At 48.9% G+C, this 18,954-nt stretch overlaps 1 protein-coding gene across 1 annotated transcript; it reads right to left on the bottom strand.

Annotated features, from left to right (window-relative positions):
• Nucleotides 1-2,631: 2,631 nt before the first annotated feature.
• RPIA (ribose 5-phosphate isomerase A) lies at nt 2,632-18,048 on the bottom strand. Its single transcript, XM_030450591.1, has 9 exons — nt 17,788-18,048; nt 13,118-13,178; nt 10,915-10,970; nt 7,741-7,800; nt 7,175-7,239; nt 6,799-6,867; nt 6,056-6,197; nt 4,803-4,902; nt 2,632-3,826 (listed from the first exon to the last, which is right to left on the bottom strand). Exons 1-9 carry the CDS (start codon nt 18,004-18,006, stop codon nt 3,729-3,731), a joined length of 870 nt encoding a protein of 289 aa, XP_030306451.1. The 5' UTR covers nt 18,007-18,048; the 3' UTR covers nt 2,632-3,728.
• Nucleotides 18,049-18,954: the final 906 nt, after the last annotated feature.

Here is an 18,954-nt window from a genome sequence, read left to right as displayed (position 1 = left end):
CTAATAGTAAATCAGTTTTGCATTACCCACTGCTGCACAGGGTCCAAAAGCAGCACCAGGGTTTGCATGCAGGGGCTGCCGGGCTGCATCATCTCACTATGGTTAGCATGAGGTAACACACCCTGAACAGCCACAACCATCCTCTCTTTAAAAGACAGGATGCTTTTCCTTATTTATTTATTTATTTTGCAATCCCCTTCTTCTAAAATCTCTGCTCTCCTGCAGTGCTCCAAGGGGTGGGATAGAGGTGGCAGCCCTGTTCCTAAAGGTTGTTTTGAAGGGCACCTTGAAAAAAGGGAAGTCAGGAGCAAACCCCCAAGTGCAAACTTGCCAAGGTGCTAAAACCAAATTTAATCAACTCAAACCTCTGACCCACTGGGAGCAGCTCACCAGTATGCCCACAGCTAAACTGCCCCTGCCTAGAGGAGTTATAGATTCACAGAATCATTTGGTTAGAAAACACCTTTTTGAGACCATCAAGCCCAATGGCAAACCAAGCACACTGCAAACCCGTGATAGGTACCTGCAATCACGGCCAAGTGCCAGGTCCTGCATTTGGCCACAACAACCCCATGCAGCGCTACAGGCTGGGCAGAGAGTGGCAGAAAGGGACCTGGGAGTTTGGATTGACAGGAAGCTGAACAGGAGCCAGCAGTGTGCCCAGGTAGCCAAGAAGGCCAATGGCATCCTGGGCTGTATCAGGAACAGCGTCGCCAGCAGGTCCAAGGAAGTGATTCTGCCCCTGTACTCAGCTCTGGTGAGGCCACACCTCGAGTACTGTGTCCAGCTCTGGGTGCCTCAATTTAGGAAGGAGATTGAGGTGCTGGAGCAGGTCCAAAGGAGGCAACTGGGCTGGTGAAGGAACTTAAGTACAGATCCTATGAAGAGAGGCTGAGGGAGATGGGGCTGTTCATCCTGGAAAAGAGGAGGCTCCGAGGAGACCTCATCACTCTCTACAACTCCCTGAAAGGAGGTTGGAGCCAGGAGGGGGTTGGCCTCTTTTCCCAGGCAACTCTCAGCAAGACAAGAGGGCAGGGTCTCAAGTTGTGCCGGGGGAGGTTTAGGTTGGAGATTAGAAAGAATTTCTTTATGGAGAGGGTGATCAGACATTGGAATGGGCTGCCCAGGGAAGTAGTGGATTCTCCATCCCTGGAAATATTTAAAAAGAGACTGGATGTGGCACTCAGTGCCATGGTCTAGTAACTGCAACGGTGGTTCATGGGTTGGACTTGATGATCTCTGAGGTCCCTTCCAACCCAGTCGATTCTATTCTATGTTTGCCCTATCTGAAGGTCTGCCATGGTATCCTCACCTATAAACCATTTTCTCTCCAAAAAATAACACAAAGGTACTGGTGACAGTCTGGAAAAGCAAGGAGCAGGGACTAGAAATACTTCTGCTGCCTGTACTCCTCATGTCCATACAACATGCTCATGGTTAGGCAGCTGGGGGCTCAGCATCAGTGGGCTGAACCATGGCAAACCAAGGCCACCCCAGGAGGGGACCTGCACCACATCTAAAAATGCCTCACATGTGCTGGCAGACAAAGATGTGGATGGTCACAACAGGTCAGGAAGCCTGACAGCCTCTGAGGGAAAGGGCTAGATTCTTAAGAGCTCCTCATCTCCAGAATCCATCCACTGACTCTGCAAATGGGAGCTGGGGGAGATTGCAGGAAGAAAATCTGCACAAAGCCTCCAGAACTGGTTCAGACACCAGGTTTTCTTCAGTGCTTGTGATTTTCATTGCATCTCTGCAGCACAATTAACTCTGCACCTGTGACCCACAGCCCAGGACCCACCCAAAGTCCCACCCCAGCAGGGGCATCTGTTGAAAAGCAGCCCCTAGTGCTACCTGCACCCCAAGCAGCTGGAGAAGCTCACGAATCAGACCTGCCACCTCCAGGCATAGATTTAACAAGCCCCTGCTAAGCACCAAGCTAAATGAGATCACATCTGGTCTGGGTCCAGAAGGTAATGGTGCAGTAATGGTTTTATTGGCTTTTTGAGAAGGAGCTGTTTGATTTCAGAGAGGAGAAGAGAGTCAACAGCAGCAACATTTGCTCCTGCTAATCTCATTTCCAGAAGCATGCTGAGTGAGAAGGTGCTTGGGCACAAAGCTCTGCTCCATTGCTCTCTGTTTATCTAGGATTACATTAGGAGCCCAAGATACATCTGGGAACAGCCCATGGCCAGGACTGAGGTTTTGTAAACAGCTTCTGCAGCATCAGCTTTGTGGGAAGAGATGCTCCAGTGTTTCCAGCAAGTTGCTGGCTGGACAGCAGCTCGGTGCAAGTGCTTCAGAATTAACAGAATAGATGTGCAGGAAGGGGAAGATTTAAAGATGTAAAAACAGTGTTTGGATGCACTGGTTTTAGACAACAACATTTAAGACCCCCAAACCTGAGGCAGTCTCGAGGCAAGTACTGCAGCTAACAAGTGTTGATTAGATGATCTGGTTAATTTATAATAAAGTATTCACCTTAAGCAAAAGGAAATCAAGTGCAGAAGGGTGAATTTGACCTGGGTGAAGGGCCTGGTAAGGGGGGGAACTAGAGCAGCAGTTAGCCTGACGATGATCTGCTCATTTGTCCATGAAACAGTTATTTTAAGAACCCAAAATGCCACCAAATCTGGTATAACAGCTCTTTATTTCAGTATCTACAACACAGAGGGCTTGCATTTCAACATCAGAACCATGCAAAGCACCTATACACCAAGATACTGAAGGAGTGTCTCTCTCCTGCTACATGTGGAAAATTTAGGCAGGAAGACTCAGTGTTCCTGTGCATTCTGCTCTATCCTCCCACAAATCAACCAGCTGCAAGGGTGATAATTAAACTTCATTCCAAATCAAACAATTTGCCACTGAACAGTATTCCACACTGCCCTAAAGCTGCTAAAATGTGCTTTTGTAAACTTCATCAAGGACCCAGTTCTGCTCTTGCTTTACAAAGTCCCCCACACCTCCAGCTACAGGAATATTTTAAGAGGTACTGAACTAATTGAGAGCAGATTTTGGCTCAAAGAATGAACGACTCCTCCATACAGAGGCTCAGCAAAGGCTCTTCTTGATGTCCCAGACAGACATGTAGAGACAACCAAAGGCTCAGAAAATTGTCATGTGCACAGAGGACAACTAGACATCCTGAACTATTAAAAACCAGTGGTATAGAAAAATAAAAGGCATAAAATACTGAACCAAAAAGGTTCCAAATAAGGCATCAGTAGGTTCCGACTGGATGCACTCCCATTACATACAGCACCCTCCCAGCCAGGAATGATGCATTAGGATTGTGTTTCTGATCTCATTCACTAAGGAGCAACCAGAAGAGTTCAAGTTCTGTTTAAAACAAGAAAAAAAAAATAAAAAGAGAAAAAAAACAAAACACAAAACTAAGCAGTATTCTTTTTGGTAAGTATTTCTTAGAAAACAAAATAAAAACATTAAAGCAATTCATTTAAATGATTCTTTTTAAAAAAGAAAAAGACAACATTCCTGTAAAGTAAAAATATATATATAGAAATAGAATATAATTTTTTTTGTGGTTTGATTGTTTGTTTTTTTTAAAAAAAAGACATTCAGCATCCCATCAGCGGATTCTGATCAACTTCCCATCCTTCTCCTGTGACAACCGCTGCTGGTTAAGGCAAAACGTTGGGTTGGCACCATTGCAAGAGCTGAACCAAAGTGGCCCAAGGCAAAGCAGGGCAGGCCCTGTGCTGGCATCAGTGAGGCTGCTTCTCCCTCACGCTGACCGAGCCGTCCTCCATGCCAAAGTAAACCACCTCTGCCATGTTGATGAAGAGCCCCGTCTCCACCACACCTGGGGAAGAAGAGTTCACCTGCTGGTTAATGCCAGAGCCACACCACTGCTTGAATCCTACAATCATTCAGGTTGGAAAAGATCTGTAAGATCAACCAAGCCAACCTTTAGACTAACCCTACTAACCTAGCTCGGCCAGCCCACTGCTAAACCACGTCCCTAAGAGCCACATCTAGATTTTTAAACACATTCAGGATGGTGATCCAACCACTTCCCTGGGCAGTCTGTTCTAGTGCTTAATTAACCTTTTCTGTAAAGAAAACCCACTGCTCTGCCCTCAGTTTTGCTCATTAAAAGGCACTAATGCCTCCACCAGAGGTCTGGAGAGAGATGTCCTGCCTAATGATGCTGCATCAGCTGCACAGGGAGCCTCCAGGACGTCTTCTCCATCGAACTCCCAGAAAGTGCAAAACAACTCCCAAAGCTTCCCCTCGACATTTACCCCACCCCAGCCACCACTGTCACACTAACACAATCCCAAGTGTGGTATTTTCAGCCATTTGAAGACCTACAGGAGCCACATGAAGCTACACACAGCCACAGGCTTACTTTGCATTTAAACACACCTGAAAAATTACTCTGTTAGAAGACACAGGGGTAGTTGTAACCCAGTGCAAACCCTCAGTCCAGTGTCCACTAGTGTATCCATTAAAAGCCCCTCTCTAAATGGGCACAAGGAGAGTAAGGAAGAGCACAGGACTGGCGTGCCTGGTGGAAAGCAGTGGCAGAAATCACCTGGCAGCACCCCAGGATTTCACTGTCATGGGAAGGCCAGTTGGGTCCAGTTGTATCAATTGAGCTGCTAAACTCTCAAGTAGAAATAAATGTATGAACCTATAAGAGGGCAGTAAGCACAGACACATTTTGTCCTGTGCAGGGGAGAGCTCCTACAGTCAGGATTATGTTGCACAGACCAACCCTTGGCCATCTTTTTCTTTCTGGAAAAAAAAAAAAATTTAAAATTCACAGACATTACCTGGTATCATTTTTATAGCAGTGTTCACTTCACTCCATTCATGAACCTTGTCAAACTTCCAGTCCAGGATGAAGTTCCCATTGTCTGTCACCACGGGGCCCTGGGAATCAAACCCATTTGTCAGCACCATGAGCCCCTTGTCTAGTGAGCAGAGAGCCAGGGACTGTCACAGCTGGGAACAGCTGAAGTTTGAGAGATTCATCATTCACATAAACCAAGGCAGCCCACAATAAGCCTGGAAGTAAAGCCACCACCCCAAGGCAACTGCTCATTCCTCATTCTCCTGTGACAATCATGCAGGAGCTGGAAAAAAATGATGTAATTTCATCATTGCTAACAGGGAATCCTTTCCACAAGAGTAAAGTTATATTAGTGTCCTAAAAAGGCTGTTACAGGCAGTTGAAGATGAAAAAAGGACCCCTCCACCTCAGTGATGTTGCTGGATGCCATGGGGAATTTTTTGAGTTGAAGAATTGCTGGACCTCAGCTTCCCAGATGTGTCCAGCACATTCTCAAACCCAAAAGAAGGAGCAATTGGGTCCTTCCAACAGAGCAGAAAAGCCAGGGCTATGGACAAGGGGTTTCAGCAGTGCTGAGCAGGGTGTGCAACTACAAGTGCCAGGAGGGACCAGCATCCTCCAAGGATGTGGCTCATGCTGGAGCAGCTCCGATGGGCATTCCCCAAGCAACGCCGGTCTGAAGTTCCCAGAGAACAACTGGTTGGCTCATCCCAGGCACCCAAAGTGACTGCATCCTCTTGGGATTAAAAAACAAGTATTGAGCCCTCAGATATTAACTCCAGTGTGACTGCAGAGAGCTTTCCTTTTCCCAGGAGATGTGGGCTGGCAAAGCCCCGCTGCTCAAGTCAGGAAAGGACAGCAGCAGTAGTGACAAAGCAGCTTCAGTCTGAATTTAGTCTGTGTGGTACAGAGGAGCCTGGGACAGAGCATGAGCAGCCTCACAGCTTGAGACCCTCTTTGGCAGTGCTGATTGCCCTCCAGCCCCCCCAAATCCTCACGGAGCAGGTCAGACCCAGCCTGCTCAGGGTTGCTTATTGAGAAGACACAAGGCAGCAGGAGCAGCCCACACACCTGAACACACAGCTCATTAACCAAAGCATAATGAGGAGGAATTGCACATGATGCCACTGGTGGGACTGCAAGCCCAGGTTTCATCAGCTGAAAGGCCAGCCCTCTGGTTCTCCATTTGCCCAGGTGCAGGTGGCACCTCTTGGAAAGCAGAGGGACACGTACCGCTTTGCTGACAGCCATCCGCAGCTCCACAGCACCCCCAAAGTTTTTGGTCAGGGCTCTGGTGACAGGGACATAAGCCATGGGGATGACTTCGATAGGAATTCCCTTCTTCCACTGCTCCCCAAGGCTCTTGGATTTTTTCCTGAGGGCACAGTTCGAGGCAGGATTAGTGTCAGACACTATACTGCTAACACCATTGACACAACTCCCTTATCACATTCATTGAATCATGGAATGACTTACCATTTATGATCTACCATAGTAAATCACAGAATCATAAATCACAGAATGGTTTACTATGGAAGGGACCTTAAGATCATCCAGTTCCAACCCCCCTGCATGGGCAGGGACACCTCCCACCAGACCAGGTTGCTCAAGGACACATCCAACCTGGCCTTGAGCACATTGTCTCTTGCAAACCCCTCAGGCATCAGGCCCTGGAGGGCACAATTCACCTGTGGGAAGAACTAATTTAAAGCACAATGCTCTGATAAGATCTGTTTTAACATGTTTTGGACAAGCAGGACACAAGTTTTCTTCTGTAGCCTGTATGTGCAACAGGTTTGCTGAGTTGCAAATTAAGAGAAAAATCTAAACTGAATTGCTGAAGTACTGGGAGTCAGGCTCAGTTCCACCTGTTCCTGCTCTCCTGACCCACAGCAAGGACAATATTGTACTCATACAGGACTTATCTGAATCTTCCCACACAATGGAGAGGTTATAATGAACAGTAATATTTTTACCTGTAATCAGCAATAACAATGAAGCATTTTGCATATCCTGCAACAATCTTCTCCTGTGTCAAGCAACCACTGTAAGGGGTGAAAAAGTAATATAAAAATCAGAAAATGGATCCAGTGTGCCAGATGATCCATTCCTCTTCACCATGTTCCTGACTTGGTGCTGCCATTGCCCCACATCAGGGCTCTTTCCCCTGCCCCATCAGTTTATCCTCCTTGTCCCTTGCACATACAGTTAAAAGTCATCTCCTACTGCAGGTGCACACGCAGACTTGCCCAGAATTCCCACCAGCCTCTCCAGCCCACCCAAGACAACCACAGCCTGAAAAGGATGCTCAGAGGCCACCCACACTGCACACAGACAGACAGCAAGGCTCACCCGCCACCTTTGATAAGGTTGAGGTCAGAGTCCACTTCATCTGCTCCATCGATGGCCACGTCAAGCTGTGGGAAGAGGAGAAACTTGGCATGAAAATCCTGTTAAGGAGCTGCTCTTGACACAACTTGGGAGGGTGTCAGGTCCCAAGCAGAAATGTCACTAGAACTGGGACCACCTTGACTGACTGGAGATGAGCATCTGATTAGCCACTAGGGCACCACCCAAGGGCACCACCCTGGGGCACCAGCCCCAGCTAAACCACAGGCATGCAAGATTTAAAAAATTAACCAGCAAAACCAACTGCTGGCCTGCAAGGCACATCATTTCAGCCTCCAGTGTTGTCAGCTAAAGGCTGGGGGGGCTCTTGAGAAAAACCTTGGTCACAACACTCGAGCAACGCCAAGCAAGGTGAGCGAGCCTCAGCTTGGCAGAAGTGCCAAACACTTGAAGGAAACACAGCTTGGAAGCCTACATACCATCCAAAGGGACAAGCTCCAGGAGATGTCCAAGGCTTAAAATGCTAGAAGAAGGTCAGGTGAGGTGTCACCTCCAACAGTCCCACTCACCTCTGGGTGTCGGTCCAAGTCACTTAGCGTTAAGCCGTTCTGCAGGATCAGCTGACGGGCCTGCACACCAAGAAGACAGCAAACACCATTTACCAGCAGCAGGAAGGGGAAATGGAATCATGGTGTCATTCCCCTGGTTGTGGCAAGGATGGAGCCTCCCTAGGAGACTTCCACTGCTCCACATGAACGGGTGGAGAAGATGCAGCCATCCGCAGAAACAAGCTGCAAGGAGAGAACGACGCTTCCAAACCAGGTTATTTTAAACAAGAGAAAAATCCTACTGCAACTAAAATGCTGCATCAGGATTCCTAGGGCCAAGGTCTCTCAGTACTAAAAAGCAGAAGGTCCCATCAGCTTCATGGAATGAGTTGTATCTAAGTATCAGAGCAAACATGGGATTTTTGAGCCCTGTAGTGTTTCAGCTTGGATATTATCTTCATACCCACCCAGCCCTTCTGATTTCCTCTGCTGAAAAATGAGAGCAAGACAATGAAGTATTTTCACCACAGCAACACAGCACTAACAATGAAAATATTTTCCATATTGTAAATTTTTTAAAAGTAAAAAAAGGAAAGCACAACTCATGGAAAAAGTGGGGGAAGCTTCCCACAACACAGGTTTAGTGGCTCGGATCTACTTTTACTGAAGTGGCCATGTATTTCCCTCTAGTGGCAGAAGAACACAGAGCACCCAGAGTTAACCTCCCTTTGGTCTGGTATTTTAAAACCCAAGTTCAAGCTTTAAAAGATTTGAATTGTTTGTATTTTCTGTGTTACAAATCATCATGAGTGCAATTTCCTCCTTGCACAGACTCTGCTTGTGCCTGAACTTCCTCCTGCGCTGCAGCTATTCCAAGAGACCCCAGCACAACATCCTGGATCCACTGATTCCCCTGAGTTTTATCCCCTAACACTAACAAAGTGAAGCTGTTACATGTATTGGTATCCCAGAAAGTTTAGAAGTAGTAGGCAGGGGGTACTCCTGGCAATGAGATATGACTCAAGTCATTTATCATGGCATTTCATAGCATGCAAGCTTTAACACCCATAGCCTGTGGTCTCTTGATCTGTGCCCCAGGTCTGTCCCAAGGACTCACAAAACACCACAAATCAGTGAGTTTCTTTTTTGCCACATGGTGTCCACATAAAGAGATTTCAGAAGTCTGGGAATTAAAAGCATCAAAACCCCACCGTGCTGCACATGCAGGCCAGATCCTGAAGAGGCTTAAGAGTCAGCAGTGTGGAAACAAGGTGGTTCTCCTCAGGCTCTCTGCTTGCAAGGCGACGGGAGCAGAGCAGCAGGAATCAGCAGCAGAGCTCCCAAGATGGGGGGAGAAGCATTGGGAACTGTGGAGTAGTTGCCAGGAAGGGTCTCGCCCCGTGCTCTCGGCACGCAGCCGGGTGAGAAGAAGGAACAATGCAAAAGCCAAGGGACTGATACTTACCCCGGGCTCTAGCTTTACTGATGGTGCTGGAATAACCCAACCTGACAACAGGGAAGGGAGGAGAATAAAAGCCCACTGAAAGCAATTCTTCCTGGCCAGTGATCTCAGGCAGCCATTTACACCTGTACATAGCGAAAATAAGATGCTGTGTTGCTGACCTGGGAATGTTGCACTCAGAACTGTCTGGGGTCTAAGAGATGCAAAAGAAAGGAGGCAGCCCCGTGTCTGGAGGATTTCTTCCTTATGCAGATGTAAGAACATTCTCTTCCCTTCAGCCTTTTTGATTTAAAAGGAAGAAACTCTACAGTGTTGCACAAACTATCCCAACACGTAAGGCAGGATGGGCTCCAGCTGATGTCCAACATGGAATTTTATCATTGCTTTCTGTAAGACTTAACAGCTGAACTAAAAGTTTTCCTACATTCAAATGGGAGGTGGTATCTCAGGATGGGGGTTGTTTCAAACAGAGCAAAGACAGACTCACAACAGTCTTATTTATGCAAGAGAAGTAGGGATAGAGGATAAAAAATAAATACATTTTAAAAATCTAGTTTTTACTTCTTGCCCTTTGCAGCACTTTGTATTACACCCTGGCTGGCCACTGGTTGTTTGCAGCAGCTGGGAAAAGAGAAAGCCCCATCATCCCACACTCACAGCTGAGCAACAGGGTGAGATGATGTTAAACTTTTAGGAGGTTATAGGATAATTCAGGTCAGTTTCTATGCAACCTCCAGCCCCAAGCAGGATCAGCTCTCAGGTTGCTCAGGACTTTACCCACACAGGTCTTGAAAACCTTGAAGATCCGACCCCGCAGAGCCCATCTGGGCATCTTGCCTTACTGCTTGATTGGCCTAAAGGTGAAAAAGTTGTGGCAAAAATACAATCTCGAGGTCCACACTAGGACTGTGAGAAGGACACATGCTCAATCCCCAGACCAGAGCATTGCCAGCCAGCCTCAAAAGCCCCACATCTGGTCCCCATCCCTGTAGACTGGAAATGTCACCTCTCCCTGCCTAGAGGGCACAAGGTGACAGCTGCTCCTCTGAGCACATTCCCACCTCAAGGAAAAGCAGCAGAGAGACCAAAGCCAGTTGCCTGACAGCATGGAAGCAGCTCAGAAGCTTCTCTAGCAGCTCTTCATTTCACTGCAAAGCCACATCCTCCCCTCTCCCTGCAAACTTCTCAAGAGTTTGCATTGGACTAATCCCTGCAAAAGCTGCACATAAAAGGGAAGATAAAGATGATTTCTCTTCTTCAATTCCTTCTAAAGACCAGCTGATGCATTTAAAGTTTCTCTTGAAAACACATGAGCTTGCCATTATTGCTTGCAGTGTGATTCTTACAGCTCCCAGGGCTTGATACAGAATGAAAAGAGAACACGTGTCTCCAGCAAGTTTTGCATTGACTCTGGTTCACCACTAAACAGCATTTTTCCACAAACAGGATCCAGAGCAAGCCACACACCAGCAATGACATAACCAGCATCACCACACTGGTTCAAAACACAGCCCAGCAGCTCAGGTCAGGGTAACACAGAACCATCATCACTGGCTTCACAAGGTCCATCCACAGGCTGTATCAACACGACTGCTTTCACTGATGCTTTGGGTTAACTCACACCACCACAGTGAGCCAGCATAGAGAGTGGTGTGGTTGCCTCCTGAAGCCAAAGGGAAAACCCCCTCTGGGAGCTTTTGGACTAGTAAAAAGCAAAGGGGAAAAGCACTCACCTGAAAAGACGTAGGGATGCAGACAATTGTCAGGTTCTCCTGTTTAACACGCTCAGCTGTAGGCAAAAAAGCAGAAGCCTGGGTTGGTTTGTTGTAGAAGGAAATAAAACCACACCAACTTTCACTTTAAGAAATCTCAGTTCAGAACAGCCCCTCTGAATCACTGCAGTTACTTGCTTGGCTTGCAAATAACTCAGTCATGCTCAAAATGCAAACAGGTGCCACCCTGCTCAGTTTCTACAGTCAGGAATGTTTAAACACCCACCCTGGCTCAGCCCAAGACATCACAAGTCATTAACCTTTGAGTCTCCAGCAGCCAAGGAGCCTCGTCAGCAAACTGTCACCTGGGAAATGAGCCCCACTCCCCTCTCTCACTCCATTAGACAGGTTCAGCTGGGCTCCTTGTAAACAGAGAGCTCCAGCAGCTGTCTGAAAGGTTTTCTGGCTTGTTGCCTTGGGGACATCACATCCATTTATTAGAGAACATTAAAATATATGGCAGGGAAAGGACTAATAAAATACAGTATTCCATTAAATGGAAGGAAATATTTCCTCCCCCAGGTTAACCTCAAATGACTAAAATCTATTACTAAGATATCATTACAGACAAAATGTTATTTTAGTAATTACCATACTCAGGCATAAGCCAACAGCCTGAGACTCAGCAAAAGCTCTTGCACTACAGCAAGCAGACAGGCTCCATGCTTCAAGGTAATGCTGGAAGGACAGAGGATGCAATACACGAGGTTGGATGTTGTTACAACCCACACCCCAGCACTAGTCCATCCAGTAGACATGAAAAAAAATCAGATTTTGCAGCCTGGATCAGGCAATGCACTTTAAATACTCTACCCATTTATTTAGAGAGATTGATTCTGTGTTAGAATTGGGAGTGGTTGCACTTCTGAGCCAAACCCAGAAAGCTGAACCACAGCTCCCAAATCATCTCCCAGGGAAATAAGTTTTATTACACACACAGCATGGGGTGATGCCTGAAATTGCACAAGGGGAGGCTGAGTCTAGATATGAGGGAGAATTTCTTTACTGAGAGAGTAGTTAGGAGCTGAAATGGGCTCCCCAGAGAGGTGGTAGAATCACCCTCCCTGGAGGTATTTAAAAACTGTAGATGAGGCACTTCAAGACATGGTCTAGAGGGCATGGTGATACAGATATTGATAGATATGTTTTATTTTATTGGGCAGGAATGTTGACAGTTGGACACAGTGATCTTGGAGGTCTTTTCCAACCATGATAATTCTGTGATTTTCTTTTTTTCTGGGATTCTCTGGGTGCTCAGGGGCAGGCACAGCACCAGCTCTGCTGTATCTCTTTGAAGCAAAGCACTCGCTGTGCTCAAACCTCAGCCCCTCTCACACACAGTGGGTTGGGGGACATCCAAGAAAGACCCTCCCCAAATGACAGGGCTGATTCTGCACTCCCAAGCCATCACAGCATCCACCACTGCTCTGTCTTGCATCCAGGGAGAATGAAGCAGAAGGAGGTACAGAACCTCCACTGGCAGATCTCCCCTAGGGCTGAGCACCCTTTGAAGGAAGCTTTTAAGCCTCTGTGTCCTCTGTAATGAAGCCTGAAGGGTAATTACCCCTCATGTTCAGGTTACAAAATTGCATTTGCCTCACTGAAATACTTTGCTGAAGTTTTCTGATTCACACCTCCTGCAGGTTTGCACTGGGGGGGAGGGGGCAAGCAGTCAAATCTAGCTGTAGGGTATATAAAAAAAAGAATGCCATGGGATTTCATTCCTCATTTTCATTACATCTCAGCAGGACCCTCAGTGTGAATAACACAGATGTGAGGGAGCAGCATCAGCTGCATACAAATGGGTTAAAGGAAGCAGAGCAGCTGCATGGCCCAAAGCCACAAAGCAAGTCAGGACTGAGCAGAGCTGGAAAGAAATGGTGGGGTTTATTTCCAGTTTGTGGTGGGTGCCAGTAAAACCCTTTGCCAGGCTGTCAGGGGAGAACAGGTGGCAAATCATTACCTCCTCAGGACTGCATGCAATAAATTTGGAATACAAGACCCAGTTTTAACCTTCAGCTTCAAGGAGGACACAGCAGTCAGTGAGCAGACCAGTGAGCTTCAAATCAGTACCCAGACAATTTAGCCTGCTTTTCCAAGTAGCTGGGACAGCTGGACATGAGGACTTCCTGCAGTGGGAGGGACACCAAGGGGAGCATCCTACCTAATCGATGCACCGCATGGACAATTGTAGAACCACTTCCAATCCCAAGGACTTGATTGTTCTGCAGATCAAAGAGAGACAAGAGAGCTGTTACTGGGGACTCAGCACAAGGCCTTTTCTCCTTCTCCCAGTAGATCTGGCCTTACAAAGACATGCAAGAGAAGCCTTGCCCAGAGATGCACGCCCAACACACAACATTTTAGCAGCCAGCAGGCAAGGAAGGGAAGACACTGCACCAGTGATGGCACAACCACTGTAGGCAGCTAAGGGATTTTAAGCAACTTGCCCCCTCCCTGGAGGACAGGTGCTTGCTAAATACTACCCTGGTGTGACTCTCAGGGTGTTCAATGCATGCTGGCTGCTGGTTGCTGCAGACTCCATGCACTCCATGCACCCTCTCCGGCCGGAAAGCTGGGAGCTTCAGACAATACCACAATGGAAGAAGCTGAAACAACCTCAAGATAGCATCTCCCACGGAAGCCACACAGTAAAAGCATGGGTTTGCTGCCAACAGTATTGTCAGTAAACAGCATGGCTGCACCGGTAGCCAAAGCCAAGAGCACGGCAGCCAATCCTAGAGAGTAATAAAAACCATCCTCCAAAACGGAGTATTTAACTGCATATGAGAGAGCCCAGGGACACTTTGGAAAGATGGGTGAGCCTGGCAGTGCATGTTGAAGAGGATCACATTTTAACCACAGGATCAGCACTGGCCTTTCTCTGCTTATGGTTCAGTTTAAGAAGGATCACTACTGTTACACCAGGACACACTTCCAAAAGGTGCTGCAGGCTGAGGGTGGATGGGTGCAACTGTATTACTTCTGCAAGAGGATACTCTGTGATGTCAATCCCAGTTTATTATCAGCTCAGTCTCCTAGCCACCCAGACCTACCTTCAGTGTCTTGCAGACTTCCAATTTTCAGCATATGTTGGATGAGCTCCAAAGCTTAAATTGACTTAAGGAGGCCCAAGATCACTACAGAGACCTCAGATGAGAAAGACTTCAAGCCAGCCAGAGATGCAGGCACAGAGCTGCTGTGTATTATCCCTTGGACATTAGACAGGTCTCTTCTCCATGTGCAGCAAATGCAGAGTTCAGTAGTGGTGAAAAACCACACTTGAACCATCTGAAATCTGACTGTCATGCAAGCTTGCCTGGAAAGGTGGAGCTCAAGGCAGGTCACGCTCCTCTGGAATTAATTATTTTCCTTGCTTCTTTCTGCAGGTTAAAAGCTTAAGAAAAGTTCTCCAAAACCCAGCACACAACCAGAAGCCCAGCTTATAACCCAGCCCTTGGTAAACACTGTGACTCTGCAGAAGATGGGGAAGGCACCAGACCTCAGCTGCAAACCTGCAACATAGCCAGCAGAAACCCAAGAGCTCCCCAGGTTTCTCAGTTCCACCTGCCCAGGAGGCAGAGGAAGGGGCAAGAAAAGCTGCACAGAGGCCATCAGGACATGGGCAGTACCAGTGTTCCCAAAAGACCTGTGTTTTCTGGAATTAGGCAGGTTCTTTTCTCTTTGCCCTCATTTCTAGAGGGCGGGACAGCTTCCTGGAGCAGCTGGGTGCCCTACAGGGATAGGCAAAGCCTCAGCATCAGCCACTCCATTGTAAGATGTCACAAAGATCCTGACCCATTAAGGCATTTATCAGTGAGGAGGGGTAAAACACCCTCCCTCAGGTGCTGGCAAGACCTTGTGCTAAGTGGGTTTCCTAGAAAAACAGTTTAAGTCAGTTTAAATTGGTGCTGTCCCAACTCCTGCCTTACCATGCTCCCAATTCTCCCTCCTCAGCTCCAAGCACAGTCAGACCAGGGACAAAGCCAGGCAAAACCCATCCACTTTTTAAAACAGGGGCAGGGCATGCATTGGCAAGAAGCAGAGCACGAGGTCAGTGTGCAAAGGGCAGGACCAGCTCACAGCAATGAGGAGCAGCACCTCATGCAAAAAAAAGCTTATGTTGCAGGCTGTTTACTAAAACCACAGCAAATAAAACCAAGGCACTGAGCCACTGCACAGCTGAGGACACACAGATGTACTCCATGACTGGAGTCTGCAGCAACCAAAGCTTTGTCCCTGCTAACCCAGGCACAGAGGAACGGGGCCCAACGCTGGAGATGCCGACCAGGCCATCCCCATTGAGTGGCTGTCAGCAGCACCACAAAGGTAAGTCCAGCAATAGTTTCCATAACTAGGTTTTACTTGGGCAAAGAGCAGGAGATCAACACAGTGTGATTTTCAAAGTTTCCTCTTATTAATGCTCAGCCTTCTGAGGCAGCAGGACCTACAGCTCTTGCCCACCTTTTAATTTCTAGCAGGGCCTGCCTTTGGAGCTGTTGTATAAATGCAAAGCCAGCTTTCCCCAAGCAGCTTAAGGCTCTAAAGCCCTGAGCCAGCCCTGCTCCTCTGAGCCATCACAGCTGAACATCCCACAGTGTCCGAGGTTGGTCATCTCTGTGTCCACTCCAGGAGTGAGGGATTCTGCTCCTACAGCTGCCTGGGGACAAGTGCTGTGGGTAAACACACCAATCTGGCTCAAATAAAAAAAAAAAAAGAAAAACAAAACAAAGAGAAAAGAAGTTCCTCCCTCCTAATCCTCCTACCTACAAGTTTTACATCTGCTGAAGGCAGCATGAAGAGCTCCTGTGAGGACACAAGTAGCATTGGGTGTCACAGAGGACACCAAGCAAGGAGCCTGATTAGCACCAGTACCAAGCCCCTGGTGCCACGGATTTATGGCACAGTTAAGCAGAAGAGGTTTGGTCAGCATAGCTGAACCCTGAAGTCAGTGCCATCTCCTATGTGCATGGAAGGGAGTCTGCAGCTTTGCTTTCTGAGACTACATTGCTCCCTCTGCTAACAGAGATAGCTCTAACCACTGAACACAAACCTATCTGTTACAGACAGCCGCTAAACCCTGACAGTAAACTGAAGGGGAGACAGGTTTTCTCTGGCAGCTGAGACCACCTAACTGCTTGGTGGTGACTGTAACCTGCATCTCCACCACTGCTTCAAGCCAGCTTCCATGGCATGTACTGCACTCTCACCCTATCTGCTGTCTATTTCACTTAATGAGCATGAATAGCCAGGCACTGAACTTTAATCAGCTGGGACACAGCCAGAAACGTGATTCGAAGTTAGCTTGACCACAAAGCAACACAACGGCCAGCTATTTCACTAGGACAGTCCAAAATTAAGAGTCACAGTTTAGCCCAAACCAGGAGCACATTCTGCTCGTAATACCTCCAAGCAGCAGTGGTGCCTCAGCTCCACACCTTGTGACACAAATTCTTCCTCCTTTAATCCCTCCACATGCAATTTCAGGGCTTGCTGTGGGTAAGAAAGTTTTTTTATGCAACTGCCAGTCCATCCCCCATAGCTCCTCCACCCTAAGGACAACTTTTGGGAGGGGGAGGAGGTGTAGGTCTCAGATAGTTGTCCCCCTCCAGGCAGCTGCAGTCTGCCTGGGGTAAGGAGAGGCAGCAAAACAAGTGAAACATTTATGGGAAACCAGGGAAGCCACCGAAAACCAGACCTCAAGATGCCAGCGCCACAGAGGGGAACAGGGAGAAAAATGAAATATTTTTCACCCCCCCAGACGGATAACTTCTACCTCCTTGGCAGCAACTCTTCAACTGTTTCATCATACTGTTGCAAAAGGATTTGCACAGCAAAGATTGCGATAGCCCACCCCGTGACTTTAACCACTGATCTTCCAAGCATTCGCAATCAGCCCATCACAAACCTGAAGCAGCTCCAGTCCTATATGAGCTTCAGGGGGTTGATTAAAGGGTTTGCTGCTGTTTCCCTCCCTGAAAAGGACAGGGCATGACCCCCTGGTTAGGGGCTATTGCTCCTTGCTTGGGTCCTTGGACACAGGGTGCGGCTTCAGAACACCCTGGACTTGGAGAAAGGCGCAGGACACGGTGTTAGCCTGGACTCCCACCACAACCCAGCTCGCAGGAGGGTGCACGGTAAAAGTTTAGAGGTGTAAGATGTTAGCCCAAACTCCGGTACACCGTGCTGAGCCGGGAAAAGCATGGAGCAGCTGCCTGGGAAGCAGGGACCGGCACGGGAAAGCGGTTTTCTCTCTTCTCCCCAGACTTAAGGAGCACAGTCCAAGCAAAGGAGGAAGAGGCTCAGCAGAACCCATCTATGTATCCCCGGGGTCCCCTCCTTGCACTCCGGGACCGTCCGTGCTTTGTGGGGAGATAGGGGTCCGTGCACCCCACTACCCATCCATGCACCCCAGGGCTGCTCCGTACACTGGAGGAGTCGGTGCAACCCAGAGTCCGTCTGTGCACTGCGGGGCTCCGTGCACCCCACGGCTGCTCCGCGAACCCCGGGGACACTTCGTGCATTTGGGGGCTCCGCGAACCCCGAGGATAATCCATGCACTGGGAGGCTCCATGCACCCCACAGCTGCTCCATGCACTGGGAAGCTCCGTACACCCGAGGACACTGGGCGTTTGGGGGCTCCGTGCACCCCACAGACTCTCCATTCACTGGGGGACTCCATGCACTCCGGGGACACTCCGCGCATTCGGGGGCTCCGTGCACCCTCAACAGCTGCTCCACGCACTTCGGTGCTCCCTACACCCCGTGGCCACTCCGTGCCCCGGGGATCTCCCTGCACACCCCGTAACGGGGCTGGGTTCCAGGCCGCCTCACCTGGACGTGCTTGTCCACCGCCGCGCAGGCGGCCAGCCTCTTGGCCTCCTCTGCCATGGTTCCGCCCAGCCGCCCGCGGGCCAAGGTTCGCCTGCCCGCTGCCGGCCGTGCCCGGGCCCTCCCCGGTGGCCGGGCCAGCAGGGGCGTGCTGCGGAGCGCGCCCAGCCGGCCGGGGAGCCGCATCCCGCCCCGGCCCGCCCCCGGGGGGCTCTCCCGCATGGGCTGGAGGCCTGGGCTGAGCCGACTCTCCCTTCCTCCTCCTCCTCCTTCTCCCCCTGCTGCTTCTGCTGCTGTTTGGTGCTGCGGGAGGCTGGGACTTGTAGTTCTGGGAGCCGCGAACTACACCTCCCACAATGCACGGCCGAGCTTGGGCTGCGCGTTCCTCCCACGACCCCGGAGCGGGGTGTTTTAGCGATGGATGTGCGAGTGGATGTATCGATACATCGTGTCTGCCAAGGCTGAGGCTTTGGCATGAAGTGCAGAGGAATGGGAAGTGTTCCAGATGGAAGGGCTAGGCGAGGAGTGGGGGCGGCAGGGGAGCACCAGCCCGGCAAGGCGGTGAGCTCAGGGGGCGACTTGAACTCTGCTGAGGCGTCTGGAAAGGCTAAGGAAGAGCCTTGCTTGGGCTTGCACTCAAACTTAGTGGCACGATCTTGCTCAGAAGTTTTTCGGGGTGGTGAGGGGTCAAGGACTGGTGAGCCAAGGCCCGTCCCAGCTGGGAGTGATGCTGTGTTGCAGGACTCACAGGTAGGAACTTGGACACAACAGCAAACGCTGGTCCTCAGAGCACACCGTTACCAACCTGCACTCACTCATCCTTATCCCACCCTGTAAAAGGGTCCATATAAATCTGTTAAGGAGCAGAGGACATTTTTTTTTTTCCATTGTGTTTTTCTCCTTTATCCGGGCAGGCATCTGTTCATGAAAAACATCAGAGAGAGAAACTTTCAGGTACCTGAGCACAAGCATTTTCCATCCTGGGAGCCACATTAAGCCCATACATAGGAATCTGTTTCACTGCAGGTTGCAGTCTCACCAAGATGGATGAGAACAGGAATTTACCCCTTACAATTCCCCCCGAGGTCAGACTGCAATGCATGGAGAATAACTTTTTTTTTTCTTTTTTTTTTTTCAATTCACTGAAAAAAAACCCCAACCCACTGTTGG

This window comes from Calypte anna, chromosome 4B (genome assembly GCF_003957555.1).
Source record: "Calypte anna isolate BGI_N300 chromosome 4B, bCalAnn1_v1.p, whole genome shotgun sequence".
In the NCBI taxonomy this organism is placed as follows: domain Eukaryota; kingdom Metazoa; phylum Chordata; class Aves; order Apodiformes; family Trochilidae; genus Calypte; species Calypte anna.
Note: the sequence above shows the minus strand (reverse complement) of the source record. Positions and strands in the feature narration are given on the sequence as shown.

Coding starts and splice junctions, on each gene's coding strand:
- RPIA (XM_030450591.1), bottom strand. CDS start 18,006: ATGCGGGAGAGCCCCCCGGGGGCGGGCCGGGGCGGGATGCGGCTCCCC. Junction 6,198..6,798: donor ATTGTTATTGCTGATTACAG/GTAAAAATATTA, acceptor CTGTGCCCTCAG/GAAAAAATCCAAGAGCCTTG. Junction 3,827..4,802: donor TGCTATAAAAATGATACCAG/GTAATGTCTGTG, acceptor CTTCTTCCCCAG/GTGTGGTGGAGACGGGGCTC.